Below are 17,091 nucleotides of genomic sequence, written 5' to 3' on the forward strand. Positions count from 1 at the left end.
GGAACGCATATGCGTGTCACCAGTACTTCTGCCCGCGGCAGACACATGACGTCACTGCCACGGCGCGAGCTCAATGGAACGCATATGCGTGTCACCAGTACTTCAGCCCGCGGCAGACACATGACGTCACTGCTGCCGCGCGAGCTCAGTGGAAAACATATGCGTGTCACCAGTACTTCCGCCCGCGGCAGACACATGACGTCACTGCCGCCGCGCAAGCTCAATGGAAGGCATATGCGTGTCATCAGTACTTCCGCCCGCGGCAGACACATGACGTCACTGCTGCCGCGCGAGCTCAATGGAACGTATATGCGTATCACCAGTACTTCCGCCCGCGGCAGACACGACGTCACTGCCGCCGCGCGAGCTCAATGGAACGCATATGCGTGTCACCAGTACTTCCGCCCGCGGCAGACACATGACGTCACTGCCGCCGCGCGAGCTCAATGGAACGCATATGCGTGTCACCAGTACTTCCGCCCGCGGCAGACACATGACGTCACTGCCGCGGCGCGAGCTCAATGGAACGCATATGCGTGTCACCAGTACTTCAGCCCGCGGCAGACACATGACGTCACTGCCGCCGCGCGAGCTCAATGGAACGCATATGCGTGTCACCAGTACTTCCGCCCGCGGCAGACACATGACGTCACTGCCGCCGCGCGAGCTCAGTGGAAAACATATGTGTGTCACCAGTACTTCAGCCCGCGGCAGACACATGACGTCACTGTCGCAGCGCGAGCTCAATGGAACGCACATGCGTGTCACCAGTACTTCCGCCCGCGGCAGACACATGACGTCACTGCCGCCGCGCGAGCTCAATGGAACGCTTATGCGTGTCACCAGTACTTCCGCCCGCGGCAGACACATGACGTCAGTGCCGCCGCGCGAGCTCAATGGAACGCAGATACGTCTCACCAGTACTTCCGCCCGCGGCAGACACATGACGTCACAGCCGTCGCGCGAGCTCAATGGAACGAATATGCGTGTCACCAGTACTTCTGCCCGCGGCAGACACATGACGTCACTGCCACGGCGCGAGCTCAATGGAACGCATATGCGTGTCACCAGTACTTCAGCCCGCGGCAGACACATGACGTCACTGCCGCCGCGCGAGCTCAGTGGAAAACATATGCGTGTCACCAGTACTTCAGCCCGCGGCAGACACATGACGTTACTGTCACCGCGCGAGCTCAATGGAACGCACATGCGTGTCACCAGTACTTCCGCCCGCGGCAGACACATGACGTCACTGCCGCCGCGCGAGCTCAATGGAACGCATATGCGTGTCACCAGTACTTCCGCCCGCGGCAGACACATGACGTCAGTGCCGCCGCGCGAGCTCAATGGAACGCATATGCGTGTCACCAGTACTTCTGCCCGCGGCAGACACATGACGTCACTGCTGCCGCGCGAGCTCAATGGAACGCATATGCGTGTCACCAGTACTTCCGCCCGCGGCAGACACATGACGTCAGTGCCGCCGCGCGAGCTCAATGGAACGCATATGCGTCTCACCAGTACTTCCGCCCGCGGCAGACACATGACGTCACAGCCGCCGCGCGAGCTCAATGGAACGCATATGCGTGTCACCAGTACTTCTGCCCGCGGCAGACACATGACGTCACTGCCGCCGCGCGAGCTCAATGGAACGCATATGCGTGTCACTAGTACTTCCGCCCGCGGCAGACACATGACGTCACTGCCGCCGCGCGAGCTCAATGGAAAGCATATGCGTGTCACCAGTACTTCCGCCCGCGGCAGACACATGACGTCACTGCCGCCGCGCGAGCTCAATGGAACGCATATGCGTGTCACCAGTACTTCCGCCCGCGGCAGACACATGACATCACTGCCGCCGCGCGAGCTCAATGGAACGCATATGCGTGTCACCAGTACTTCCGCCCGCGGCAGACACATGACGTCACTGCCGCCGCGCGAGCTCAATGGAACGCATATGCGTGTCACCAGTACTTCTGCCTGCGGCAGACACATGACGTCACTGCCACGGCGCGAGCTCAATGGAACGCATATGCGTGTCACCAGTACTTCAGCCCGCGGCAGACACATGATGTCACTGCCGCCGCGCGAGCTCAGTGGAAAACATATGCGTGTCACCAGTACTTCAGCCCGCGGCAGACACATGACGTCACTGCCGCCGTGCGAGCTCAATGGAAGGCATATGCGTGTCACCAGTACTTCCGCCCGCGGCAGACACATGACGTCACTGCCGCCGCGCGAGCTCAATGGAACGCATATGCGTGTCACCAGTACTTCCGCCCGCGGCAGACACATGACGTCACTGCCGCGGCGCGAGCTCAATGGAACGCATATGCGTGTCACCAGTAATTCCGCCTGCGGCAGACACATGACGTCACTGCCGCCGCGAGAGCTCAATGGAACGCATATGCGTATCACCAGTACTTCCGCCCGCGGCAGACACATAACGTCACTGCCGCCGCACGAGCTCAATGGAACGCATATGCGTGTCACCAGTACTTCCGCCCGCGGCAGACACATGACGTCACTGCCGCCGCGCGAGCTCAATGGAACGCATATGCGTGTCACCAGTACTTCCGCCCGCGGCAGACACATGACGTCACTGCCGCCGCGCGAGCTCAATGGAACGCATATGCGTGTCACCAGTACTTCCGCCCGCGGCAGACACATGACGTCACTGCCGCCGCGCGAGCTCAATGGAACGCATATGCGTGTCACCAGTACTTCCGCCTGCGGCAGACACATGACGTCACTGTCGCCGCGCGAGCTCAATGGAACGCATATGCGTGTCACCAGTACTTCCGCCAGCGGCAGACATATGACGTCACTGCCGCCGCACGAGCTCAATGGAACGCATATGCGTGTGACCAGTACTTCCGCCCGCGGCAGACACATGACGTCACTGCTGCCGCACGAGCTCAATGGAACGCACATGCGTGTCACCAGTACTTCCGCCAGCGGCAGACACATGACGTCACTGCCGCCGCGCGAGCTCAATGGAACGCATATGCGTGTCACCAGTACTTCCACCAGCGGCAGACACATGACGTCACTGCCGCCGCGCGAGCTCAATGGAACGCATATGCGTGTCACCAGTACTTCCGCCAGCGGCAGACATATGACGTCACTGCCGCCGCACGAGCTCAATGGAACGCATATGCGTGTCACCAGTACTTCCGCCCGCGGCAGACACATGACGTCACTGCCGCCGCGCGAGCTCAATGGAACGCATATGCGTGTCACCAGTACTTCCGCCCGCGGCAGACACATGACGTCACTGCCGCCGCGCGAGCTCAATGGAACGCATATGCGTGTCACCAGTACTTCCGCCCGCGGCAGACACATGACGTCACTGCCGCCGCGCGAGCTCAATGGAAGGCATATTCGTGTCATCAGTACTTCCGCCCGCGGCAGACACATGACGTCACTGTCGCCGCGCGAGCTCAATGGAACGCATATGCGTGTCACCAGTACTTCCGCCCGCGGCAGACACATGACGTCACTGCCGCCGCGCGAGCTCAATGGAACGCATATGCGTGTCACCAGTACTTCCGCCCGCAGCAGACACATGACGTCACTGCCGCCGCGCGAGCTCAATGGAACGCATATGCGTGTCACCAGTACTTCCGCCCGCGGCAGACACATGACGTCACTGCCGCGGCGCGAGCTCAATGGAACGCATATGCGTCTCACCAGTACTTCCGCCCGCGGCAGACACATGACGTCACTGCCGCCGCGAGAGCTCAATGGAACGCATATGCGTGTCACCAGTACTTCCGCCCGCGGCAGACACATGACGTCACTGCCGCAGCGCGAGCTCAATGGAACGCATATGCATGTCACCAGTACTTCCGCCCGCGGCAGACACATGACGTCACTGCCGCAGCGAGAGCTCAATGGAACGCATATGCGTGTCACCAGTACGTCCGCCCGCGGCAGACACATGACGTCACTGCCGCCGCGCGAGCTCAATGGAACGCATATGCGTGTCACCAGTAGTGTTGAGCCACCCCCATAGTGTTCGGGTTCGGTTCGGTTCGTCGAACACCGGGATGTTCGAGGAACTGTTCGTCGAACTGTTCGTCGAACACCTTAGAACACCGTCGAACACCGTTAAAACCAATGGCAGGCAAACAAAAACACATAGAAAACACCTTCAAAGGTGTCCAAAAGCTGACAAACTGCTCAGAAGACACTCTCTTTAAAAAAGCCGGCCGGCAATTCAGCAGCGGCATACACCGGTACCCGACAATTTAGACAAGAAGGAATAGAGCATCACACATAGATTAGATAGATAGAAACATGTCAGTCACATATATAATAAGTACAGTGACAGTGTTGCTTACTGTACTTGTCATTTAGTGTAAAGGATTTATTTAAAAAAATAATAGTGTTTTCATGCACTGTCTCTTTAAAAAAGCCGGCCGGCAATTTAGCATCTGTACCCGACAATTTATAACAGAAAGAATAGAGGATCACACATAGATTAGATAGATAGAAACATGTCAGTCAGATATATAATAAGTACAGTGACAGTGTTGATTACTGTACTTGTCATTTAGTGTTAAAATAAAGGATTTATTAAAAAAAAAATTAGCGTGGGGTTCCCCGTAATTTTAGTCTCTAGCGGAGGTTAAGCAGACGGCTGGGGCAGATGTTTGAAGCCTGGGAAGGGGGTAATACCCACGGAGCTTCCCAGGCTACTAATATCAGCCCCCAGCTGAATACCTAGCCTTTACTAGCTATTAAAATGGGGGACCCCCCCAAAAAATGACGTGGGGTCCCCCCTAATTTAATAGCTAGCAAAGGCTAGGCAGACAGCTGGGGGCTGATATTAATAGCCAAGGAAGGGTGCCATGAATATTGGCCCCCTCCCAGGCTAGAAACACCAGCCGTCAGCCGCCCCAGAAATGGCGCATTCATAGGATGCGCCAATTCTGGCACTTAGCCTCGCTCTTCCACGCTGCCCTGGTGCGGTGGCAGTGGGGTAATAGGGTTGGGGTTGATGTCAGCTTATAATGCCAGCTGACATCAAGCCCAGGTTAGTAATGGAGAGGCGTCTATAAGACACCCCCATTACTAACCCCATAGTGAAAGTTAAAAGAAAACACAACACCCAGAATAAAGTCCTTTAATTGAAATAAAGACACAATTCTTTATTGTTCTAAATTAAACCATACTTACCATCACGCCCATTCCAGCTGAAGCCAACGATCTCCTGCAATAAAAGAAAAATAATAAAGCAACCTCATCCTTACCTTTCGATGGTTCCCAGGACAGCTCCAGCTCTGCTACATCGAGATGACAGGCTGGACCGCAGCAGAACGCTGCCATCCAGCCTGTCAACCCGCAGACACTGAGAAGAGCAGGCTTGCTTCGCTCCTCAGTGTCTCGCTGTGACGGCATCCAGATGAGCCGAGGTCATGTCCAATGAACTCGGCTCACCTCATGCACGTCACTGACAGCGTGGGAAAATTCTCCTGCACTCAGCGCTTCAGCGTGAGAATTCTCCCACGCTGTCAGTGACGTGCATGAGGTCAGCTGAGTTCATTGGACATGACCTCGGCTCATCTTTATGCCGTCATAGCGAGACCCTGAGGAGCGCAAGCAAGCCTGCGCTTCTCAGTGTCTGCGGGATGACAGGCTGGATGGCAGCGTTCTGCTGCGGTCCAGCCTGTCATCTCGATGCAGCAGAGCTGAAGCTGTCGTGAGAACCATGGAAATGTAAGGATGAGGTTGCTTTATTATTTTACTTTTATTGCAGGAGATCGTTGGCTTCAGCTTGAATGGGCGTGATGGTAAGTATGGTTTAATTTAGAACAATAAAGAATTGTGTGTTTATTTCAATTAAAGGACTTTATTCTGGGTGTTTGTGTTTTTTTTTTAACTTTGACTATGGGGTTAGTAATGGGGGTGTCTTATAGACGCCTCTCCATTACTAACCTGGGCTTGATGTCAGCTTGCATTATAAGCTGACATCAACCCCAGCCCTATTACCCCACTGCCACCGCTACAGGGCAGTGGGAAGAGCGAGGCTAAGTGCCAGAATTGGCGCATCCTATGGATGCTCCATTTCTGGGGCGGCTGACGGCTGGTGTTTCTAGCCTGGGAGGGGGCCAATATTCATGGCACCCTTCCTTGGCTATTAATATCAGCCCCCAGCTGTCTGCCTAGCCTTTGCTAGCTATTAAATTAGGGGGGACCCCACGTCATTTTTTTGGGGGGGGTCCCCCATTTTAATAGCTAGTAAAGGCTATGTATTCAGCTGGGGGCTGATATTAGTAGCCAGGGAAGCTCCGTGTGTATTATCCCCTTCCCAAGCTTCAAACATCTGCCCCAGCCGTCTGCTTAACCTCCGCTAGAGCCTAAAATTACGGGGAACCCTACGCCAATACGCCAATTTTTTCTTAAATAAATCCTTTATTTTAACACTAAATGACAAGTACAGTAATCAACACTGTCACTGTACTTCTTATATATGTGACTGACATGTTTCTATGTATCTAATCTATGTGTGATGCTCTATCTTCCTGTTATAAATTGTCGGGTACCGCTGCTGAATTGCCGGCCGGCTTTTTTAAAGAGACGGTGCATGAAAACACTATTATTTTTTTAAATAAATCCTTTACACTAAATGACAAGTACAGTAAGCAACACTGTCACTGTACTTCTTATATATGTGACTGACATGTTTCTATCTATCTAATCTATGTGTGAAGCTCTATTCTTTCAGTTCTAAATTGTCGGGTACCGGTATATACCGCTGCTGAATTGCCGGCTTTTCATGTTTCACTGTGATCACAGTTCCCATCGATTTGGGCAATTATTCTAATGCCACAACCACCATGGCTGTGGCATTACAGTGAGTGGCAGACAATCCCTGCATGATTGGTGCTCTAAATAGCGCCAGACATGCAGGACACGCTTTTGGTGCACGAACAGTTATCGAACATAACCTCGAACAGCCGAATTTTTTGCAAATCGTTCGGGTTCGTCGAACAACTCGAACACCGCCCAAAACAGCTCGAATTTGAGATTGGCGAACAGTTCTAGTCGAACACCGCTCATCTCTAGTCAATAGTACTTCCGCCCGCGGCAGACACATGACGTCACTGCCGCCGCGCGAGCTCAATGGAACGCATATGCGTGTCACCAGTACTTCCGCCCGCGGCAGACACATGACGTCACTGCCGCCGCGCGAGCTCAATGGAACGCATATGCGTGTCACCAGTACTTCCGTCCGTGGCAGGCATATGACGTCACTGCCGCCGTGTGATCATGGTGTAATGCAGATGCGTGTCACCAGCGCTTAGAAGGAACAGGAAACACCAATTCTATAAGTTATAACAAGCGCAAAGGATCATGAAGTTATAGACATCAAATAAGACACAAATAAGATCCTAACACTAGGCGTAGAGGATTTGTTGATGAAAAAAAACAGTGAAATAATGTACAAATCAGTACCGGTCACTAGAAGAGGGGGAAATATAGAGGTGTAATAATAAAAAGTTATGAGCCCACTAAACTGTATGTCCTAAGGGCGTAAATACAGAGACTAACAGGGAATACCAGTAGTCTGATTGTCCAAGCTGGACCAGGATACCGACCATGAGACAGTAAATGTATATATAAGTCCAAATGACATAATGCCAGTATTGATTCCTATAAGTGGGTGTGCTAGTAGAACGAGTAGACTTAGACGAAGCTACAGAAGTTTAGTTGCTCATTTATACCTCCTGGGTTTTGGGATTCCAGCCATAAAATCCATCTACATTCCCTCTGCAGGATCACCTTATCCCAATCGCCCTGGCGGGCTGGAGGGCTGATGACTTCAACAGAGCGAAACGAAATAGTCTAGATTCCCACCATGATAAGGGTTTACATGTTTCGCTAGAGGTGTCTCCCTTTTGTGTCTGATGTCACCTACATGTTCCCCAATACGGATTTTGAACGGCCTTTTAGTTTTTCCGACATAATCTTTTGGGCATGTGCAAGTACAGAGATATATTATACACATCTTATTAAAGGTTACATGAAACTTATTATTTTGTGATCACTATTACCCAAGATTTTACATATAAACACCCCCCCCCTCGCTTGTTTGTACGGTCATTTCTGAACAGACTATAGCCCTGTAAATCACCTGCCCCGTCACGGCTCTCGTCCAGCCACGTCTCATCCCCACCATGTCAGAATTATTTATTAATGTCCACTAAGCTCACACGGGTTGATGGTCAGGGGGCAAATACTTTTGCCCATAGGGTGCAGATATTTAAACAATTGATAGAATTATAAACAACACCTGAGCAACCGGTTCTCTTCTGTCCAGATCCGGATCATCCTGTCTCTTCCACATGAGACCACTAATCCCAAATCTGGGCTGGAGCAAAGACCTGGAAACAGAAACGGGACAATAAACCCCAGAGGCTGAGGGTCTCGGGCAAGATCACAGTTCTAACACTACCAAGGGGGGTATGCACTATAATATAAGAGAAGGTGGGAGAGCTGTGTCTGGTGAGCACACTATGGCGTATGGTAGTCCCAGCATCTGTGGTGGGAGAGGTGGGAGCATGTATTGAGGAAGGGGCTTCACAACATTCCTCTCCCCATAAACCTAGCACCAACAATACAATGTGCCAGACCTACACCACACACCCTGGTCTGGAGGAATCTGCAGCTATGACCGGTGGATCTCCACCATGGTGCTGACGAGATGTGCCATATCTACACCACACACCCTGGTCTGGAGGAATCTGCAGCTATGACCGGTGGATCTCCACCATGGTGCTGACGAGATGTGCCAGATCTACACCACACACCCTGGTCTGGAGGAATCTGCAGCCACGTCTAGGGGATCTCCACCATGGTGCTGACGAGATGTACTGTATACACTATACACCATGTCCATGGTCTGGAGGAATCTGCAGCTATGACCGGTGGATCTCCACCATGGTGCTGACGAGATGTGCCAAATCTACACCACACACCCTGGTCTGGAGGAATCTGCAGCCACGTCTAGGGGATCTCCACCATGGTGCTGACGAGATGTACTGTATACACTATACACCATGTCCGTGGTCAGGAGGAATCTGCAGCTATGACCAATGGATCTCCACCATGGTGCTGACGAGATGTGCCAGATCTACACCACACACCCTGGTCTGGAGGAATCTGCAGCCACGTCTAGGGGATCTCCACCATGGTGCTCACAAGATGTACTGTATACACTATACACCCTGTCCGTGGTCAGGAGGAATCTGCAGCTATGACCGGTGGATCTCCACCATGGTGCTGACGAGATGTGCCATATCTACACCACACACCCTGATCTGGAGGAATCTGCAGCCACGTCTAGGGGATCTCCACCATGGTGCTGACGAGATGTGACAGATCTACACCACACACCCTGGTCTGGAGGAATCTGCAGCCACGTCTAGTGGATCTCCACCATGGTGCTCACAAGATGTACTGTATACACTATACACCCTGTCCGTGGTCAGGAGGAATCTGCAGCTATGACCAATGGATCTCCACCATGGTGCTGACGAGATGTGCCAGATCTACACCACACACCCTGGTCTGGAGGAATCTGCAGCCACATCTAGTGGATCTCCACCATGGTGCTGACGAGATGTACTGTATACACTATACACCATGTCCATGGTCTGGAGGAATCTGCAGCTATGACCGGTGGATCTTCACCATGGTGCTGACGAGATGTGCCAGATCTCCACCACACACCCTGGTCTGGAGGAATCTGCAGCCACGTCTAGGGGATCTCCACCATGGTGCTGACGAGATGTGCCAGATCTACACCACACACCCTGGTCTGGAGGAATCTGCAGCCACGTCTAGTGGATCTCCACCATGGTGCTGACGAGATGTGCCAGATCTACACCACACACCCTGGTCTGGAGGAATCTGCAGCCACGTCTAGTGGATCTCCACCATGGTGCTGACGAGATGTACTGTATACACTATACACCATGTCCATGGTCTGGAGGAATCTGCAGCTATGACCGGTGGATCTTCACCATGGTGCTGACGAGATGTGCCAGATCTACACCACACACCCTGGTCTGGAGGAATCTGCAGCCACGTCTAGGGGATCTCCACCATGGTGCTCACAAGATGTACTGTATACACTATACACCCTGTCCGTGGTCAGGAGGAATCTGCAGCTATGACCAATGGATCTCCACCATGGTGCTGACGAGATGTGACAGATCTACACCACACACCTTGGTCTGGAGGAATCTGCAGCCATGCCCAGTGGATCTTCACCATGGTGCTGACAAGATGTGTCAGACCTACACCACACACCCTGGTCTGGAGGAATCTGCAGCCACGTCTAGTGGATCTCCACCATGGTGCTCACAAGATGTACTGTATACACTATACACCCTGTCCGTGGTCAGGAGGAATCTGCAGCTATGACCAATGGATCTCCACCATGGTGCTGACGAGATGTGCCATATCTACACCACACACCCTGGTCTGGAGGAATCTGCAGCCACGTCTAGGGGATCTCCACCATGGTGCTGACGAGATGTGCCAGATCTACACCACACACCCTGGTCTGGAGGAATCTGCAGCCACGTCTAGTGGATCTCCACCATGGTGCTCACAAGATGTACTGTATACACTATACACTCTGTCCGTGGTCAGGAGGAATCTGCAGCTATGACCGGTGGATCTTCACCATGGTGCTGACAAGATGTGCCAGACCTACACCACACACCCGGGTCTGGAGGAATCTGCAGCCACGTCTAGTGGATCTCCACCATGGTGCTGACGAGATGTACTGTATACACTATACACCATGTCCATGGTCTGGAGGAATCTGCAGCTATGACCGGTGGATCTTCACCATGGTGCTGACAAGATGTGCCAGATCTACACCACACACCCTGGTCTGGAGGAATCTGCAGCCACGTCTAGTGGATCTCCACCATGGTGCTCACAAGATGTACTGTATACACTATACACCCTGTCCGTGGTCAGGAGGAATCTGCAGCTATGACCAATGGATCTCCACCATGGTGCTGACGAGATGTGCCATATCTACACCACACACCCTGGTTTGGAGGAATCTGCAGCCACGTCTAGGGGATCTCCACCATGGTGCTGACGAGATGTGCCAGATCTACACCACACACCCTGGTCTGGAGGAATCTGCAGCCACGTCTAGTGGATCTCCACCATGGTGCTCACAAGATGTACTGTATACACTATACACCCTGTCCGTGGTCAGGAGGAATCTGCAGCTATGACCAATGGATCTCCACCATGGTGCTAACGAGATGTGCCAGATCTACACCACACACCCTGGTCTGGAGGAATCTGCAGCCACGTCTAGTGGATCTCCACAATGGTGCTGACGAGATGTACTGTATACACTATACACCATGTCCATGGTCTGGAGGAATCTGCAGCTATGACCGGTGGATCTTCACCATGGTGCTGACGAGATGTGCCAGATCTACACCACACACCCTGGTCTGGAGGAATCTGCAGCCACGTCTAGGGGATCTCCACCATGGTGCTCACAAGATGTACTGTATACACTATACACCCTGTCCGTGGTCAGGAGGAATCTGCAGCTATGACCAATGGATCTCCACCATGGTGCTGACGAGATGTGACAGATCTACACCACACACCCTGGTCTGGAGGAATCTGCAGCCATGCCCAGTGGATCTTCACCATGGTGCTGACAAGATGTGCCAGACCTACACCACACACCCTGGTCTGGAGGAATCTGCAGCCACGTCTAGTGGATCTCCACCATGGTGCTCACAAGATGTACTGTATACACTATACACCCTGTCCGTGGTCAGGAGGAATCTGCAGCTATGACCGGTGGATCTCCACCATGGTGCTGACGAGATGTGCCAGATCTACACAACACACCCTGGTCTGGAGGAATCTGCAGCCACGTCTAGTGGATCTCCACCATGGTGCTGACGAGATGTACTGTATACACTATACACCATGTCCATGGTCTGGAGGAATCTGCAGCTATGACCGGTGGATCTTCACCATGGTGCTGACGAGATGTGCCAGATCTACACCACACACCCTGGTCTGGAGGAATCTGCAGCCACGTCTAGGGGATCTCCACCATGGTGCTCACAAGATGTACTGTATACACTATACACCCTGTCCGTGGTCAGGAGGAATCTGCAGCTATGACCAATGGATCTCCACCATGGTGCTGACGAGATGTGACAGATCTACACCACACACCCTGGTCTGGAGGAATCTGCAGCCATGCCCAGTGGATCTTCACCATGGTGCTGACAAGATGTGCCAGACCTACACCACACACCCTGGTCTGGAGGAATCTGCAGCCACGTCTAGTGGATCTCCACCATGGTGCTCACAAGATGTACTGTATACACTATACACCCTGTCCGTGGTCAGGAGGAATCTGCAGCTATGACCGGTGGATCTCCACCATGGTGCTGACGACATGTGCCAGATCTACACAACACACCCTGGTCTGGAGGAATCTGCAGCCACGTCTAGTGGATCTCCACCATGGTGCTGACGAGATGTACTGTATACACTATACACCATGTCCATGGTCTGGAGGAATCTGCAGCTATGACCGGTGGATCTTCACCATGGTGCTGACGAGATGTGGCAGATCTACACCACACACCCTGGTCTGGAGGAATCTGCAGCCACGTCTAGTGGATCTCCACCATGGTGCTGACGAGATGTACTGTATACACTATACACCATGTCCATGGTCTGGAGGAATCTGCAGCTATGACCGGTGGATCTTCACCATGGTGCTGACGAGATGTGCCAGATCTACACCACACACCCTGGTCTGGAGGAATCTGCAGCCACGTCTAGTGGATCTCCACCATGGTGCTCATAAGATGTACTGTATACACTATACACCATGTCCATGGTCTGGAGGAATCTGCAGCTATGACCAATGGATCTCCACCATGGTGCTGACAAGATGTGCCAGACCTACACCACACACCCTGGTCTGGAGGAATCTGCAGCCACGTCTAGTGGATCTCCACCATGGTGCTCACAAGATGTACTGTATACACTATACACCCTGTCCGTGGTCAGGAGGAATCTGCAGCTATGACCGGTGGATCTTCACCATGGTGCTGACAAGATGTGCCAGATCTACACCACACACCCTGGTCTGGAGGAATCTGCAGCCACGTCTGGTGGATCTCCACCATGGTGCTGACGAGATGTGCCAGATCTACACCACACACCCTGGTCTGGAGGAATCTGCAGCCACATCTGGTGGATCTACACCATGGTGCAGACAAGATGTACTGTATACACTATACACCCTGTCCGTGGTCAGGAGGAATCTGCAGCTATGACCAATGGATCTCCACCATGGTGCTGACGAGATGTGCCAGACCTACACCACACACCCTGTTCTGGAGGAATCTGCAGCCACGTCTAGTGGATCTCCACCATGGTGCTCACAAGATGTACTGTATACACTATACACCCTGTCCATGGTCAGGAGGAATCTGCAGCTATGACCGGTGGATCTCCACCATGGTGCTAACGAGATGTGCCAGACCTACACCACACACCATGGTCTAGAGGAATCTGCAGCCACGTCTAGTGGATCTCCACCATGGTGCTCACAAGATGTACTGTATACACTATACACCCTGTCCGTGGTCAGGAGGAATCTGCAGCTATGACCAATGGATCTCCACCATGGTGCTGACGAGATGTGCCATATCTACACCACACACCCTGGTCTGGAGGAATCTGCAGCCACGTCTAGTGGATCTCCACCATGGTGCTGACGAGATGTACTGTATACACTATACACCATGTCCATGGTCTGGAGGAATCTGCAGCTATGACCGGTGGATCTTCACCATGGTGCTGACGAGATGTGCCAGATCTACACCACACACCCTGGTCTGGAGGAATCTGCAGCCACGTCTAGGGGATCTCCACCATGGTGCTCACAAGATGTACTGTATACACTATACACCCTGTCCGTGGTCAGGAGGAATCTGCAGCTATGACCAATGGATCTCCACTATGGTGCTGACGAGATGTGACAGATTTACACCACACACCCTGGTCTGGAGGAATCTGCAGCCACGTCTAGTGGATCTCCACCATGGTGCTCACAAGATGTACTATATACACTATACACCCTGTCCGTGGTCAGGAGGAATCTGCAGCTATGACCGGTGGATCTTCACCATGGTGCTGACAAGATGTGCCAGATCTACACCACACACCCTGGTCTGGAGGAATCTGCAGCCACGTCTGGTGGATCTCCACCATGGTGCTGACGAGATGTACTGTATACACTATACACCCTGTCCGTGGTCAGGAGGAATCTGCAGCTATGACCGGTGGATCTTCACCATGGTGCTGACAAGATGTGCCAGATCTACACCACACACCCTGGTCTGGAGGAATCTGCAGCCACATCTGGTGGATCTACACCATGGTGCTGACAAGATGAACTGTATACACTATACACCCTGTCCGTGGTCAGGAGGAATCTGCAGCTATGACCAATGGATCTCCACCATGGTGCTGACGAGATGTGCCAGACCTACACCACACACCCTGGTCTGGAGGAATCTGCAGCCACGTCTAGTGGATCTCCACCATGGTGCTCACAAGATGTGCCAGACCTACACCACACACCCTGGTCTGGAGGAATCAGCAGCCACGTCTAGTGGATCTCCACCATTGTGCTGACAAGATGTGCCAGATTTACACCACACACCCTGGTCTGGAGGAATCTGCAGCCACGTCTAGTGGATCTTCACCATGGTGCTCACAAGAGATATTGTCTACACTATACACCCTGTCTATAGTCAGGAGGAATCTGCAGCTATGACCGGTGGATCTCCACCATGGTGCTAACGAGATGTGCCAGATCTACACCACACACCCTGTCCCTGGTCTGGAGGAATCTGCAGCCATGCCCAGTGGATCTTCATCATGGTGTAAACGAGATGTGCCTGATCTACATCATACACCCTGTTCTGGTCTGGAGGAATCTGCAGGTATAACTGGTGGATCTTCACCATGATGATGAGGAGATGTGCCATACCTACACCACACACACTGACCCTGATCTGGAGCAATCTGCAGCCATGTCTAGTGAATCTTCATCATAAGGCTGAGATGTTGTCACGGGTGTGTTGCCACGAAGATCGTCACGAGTACACAGCCTGACTTCTCGCAGCTGACTTGTTGGTGCTTTGTGTTTCTCGGCAGTGAGGGAGTTAATTCTCTCTCTCTCTCTGGGCTAGATGAGGTCCAGCCTCGCCCAGCTGCAATCAATACTTCTGTAGTTAGACTCCTTCATATACCTGCTGGTCTGTTTGGGAGGTGTCGGTGAAAGCATTTCATTCAGACTGACAGAGCGGATCGTGGTGTTTGGAGTTGCTGAGATAAGTGTATTTTGGGAAAAAACACTTCCAAATACACTTATCTCAGCAACTCCAAACACCACGATCCGCTCTGTCAGTCTGAATGAAATGCTTTCACCGACACCTCCCAAACAGACCAGCAGGTATATGAAGGAGTCTAACTACAGAAGTATTGATTGCAGCTGGGCGAGGCTGGACCTCATCTAGCCCAGAGAGAGAGAGAGAATTAACTCCCTCACTGCCGAGAAACACAAAGCACCAACAAGTCAGCTGCGAGAAGTCAGGCTGTGTACTCGTGACGATCTTCGTGGCAACACACCCGTGACAGATGTGCCATATCTACCCAATACACCCTGTCCCTGTTCTAGAGGAATCTGCAGCTGTGACCGATGGATCATCACCATGGTGCTAGTGAGATGTGCCAGATCTATGCCACACACCCTGTCCCTAATCTGGAGGAATCTGCATTCATATCCGGTTGATCTTCACTATGATGGTGTCACGGGTGTGTTGTGTGTGACAGTCATTCTGAATCTGGCTGGGGAAGGTCGCTGCACTTGGCTTTTCAGACACCTTCTTGATCCTTCCCTCTCTAGGACCCAGCGGTGAGCTCTCCTTTCTGCTGCTAATTAACACACCCTTGCTGGACCTTTAAATAACACCCAGTCTCTCCAGGGAATCACTGGTGATAGAAGCATTTTCTTCTGTTCAGGCCTGGAGATCTAGCAGTCGACTAGTTTCTTCTTGGAGTTCCTTTGTAACTGTTGACGAAGAAAAAGAGTATACAGATAGGACGGCTGGGGAGTGCAGATGATTCTTTCTTTATGGTAAAACATTGCTTAAAAACAGGCAGAGAAATATTTTCCTTCCTAGAAGGAATCAGCTGCACTCCCCAGCTGTCCTGTCTGTATACTCTTTTGCGTCCTCCCCTCCAGGAGCTGTGGTATGATCAGACCATGGTCCCTGCAGGGTCAGACCCGGCCATTACACAGCACATAGCAGGGGCACATTTATAAGATTATCCCAGCACAGGAACATTATTATATCACATCCAATTGTGGAAATTATTATTATTATTATTCAAAGATCTATTGATTAAAATGTACTTTGTTCTTGGGAAAATCCCTTTAATTTCTCCATTGTCTCTGTACATCGGACTCTGATGACATCCGAGTGCAGTCCGATGTGTCACACACTTATAGACTTGTATGGGTGCACATGGTCAGATTCTCATGGCATGCACCCACAGCACGCTGCCATTGTTCTCTCCTGTCGGATCGCAGATCTGCACTGCCCCATAGTGTAACATTGGGCCGAGTGCTATCCAATAAAACAGCAGATAGCACTCGGCCATATTATATGTTCATGTGAGCGAGCCCCAACGTGCAGACAAGACGTCCTGTCACCTGTTATCTGGTCCTGATGGTCATGGTTGGGCGGATGGTCGCTCCGTGTCCCAGTCTCCAGACAGTATTGGACAAGTGTGTACGTTGCGCTGGAGTCATCATCGAAGGCAACAAAGAGCTGAGACTGGAGGCAGCACATGCGTCCCACCGGCCGAGCGCAGAAGAAGCTCAGGCACAGACACAGGCTCTCCTCGCTGTGTGGGTAGAGCCGCCAGACTTTCACCGTCAGATCGGACCCTATGGAGGAAGACCAAAGAAGGAGTAGTTAATAA

At 52.3% G+C, this 17,091-nt stretch overlaps 1 protein-coding gene across 3 annotated transcripts in view; it reads right to left on the minus strand.

Annotated features, from left to right (window-relative positions):
- WDR97 (WD repeat domain 97) overlaps positions 1–17,091 on the minus strand; it is a 578,372-nt gene that overhangs the window by 425,408 nt on the left and 135,873 nt on the right. For all 3 annotated transcript variants that reach the window (XM_073680111.1, XM_073680113.1, XM_073680112.1), the window contains 2 exons: positions 16,820–17,056; positions 8,303–8,393 (listed from right to left, as the gene is read on the minus strand). In XM_073680111.1, the coding sequence (XP_073536212.1) occupies positions 8,303–8,393; positions 16,820–17,056 (328 nt within the window). The remainder of the gene's footprint in view (positions 1–8,302; positions 8,394–16,819; positions 17,057–17,091) is intronic.

The sequence above is a fragment of the Phyllobates terribilis genome, unplaced genomic scaffold, assembly GCF_046119375.1.
Source record: "Phyllobates terribilis strain yellow unplaced genomic scaffold, ASM4611937v1 Scaffold_4__5_contigs__length_816908805, whole genome shotgun sequence".
Classification (NCBI taxonomy): domain Eukaryota; kingdom Metazoa; phylum Chordata; class Amphibia; order Anura; family Dendrobatidae; genus Phyllobates; species Phyllobates terribilis.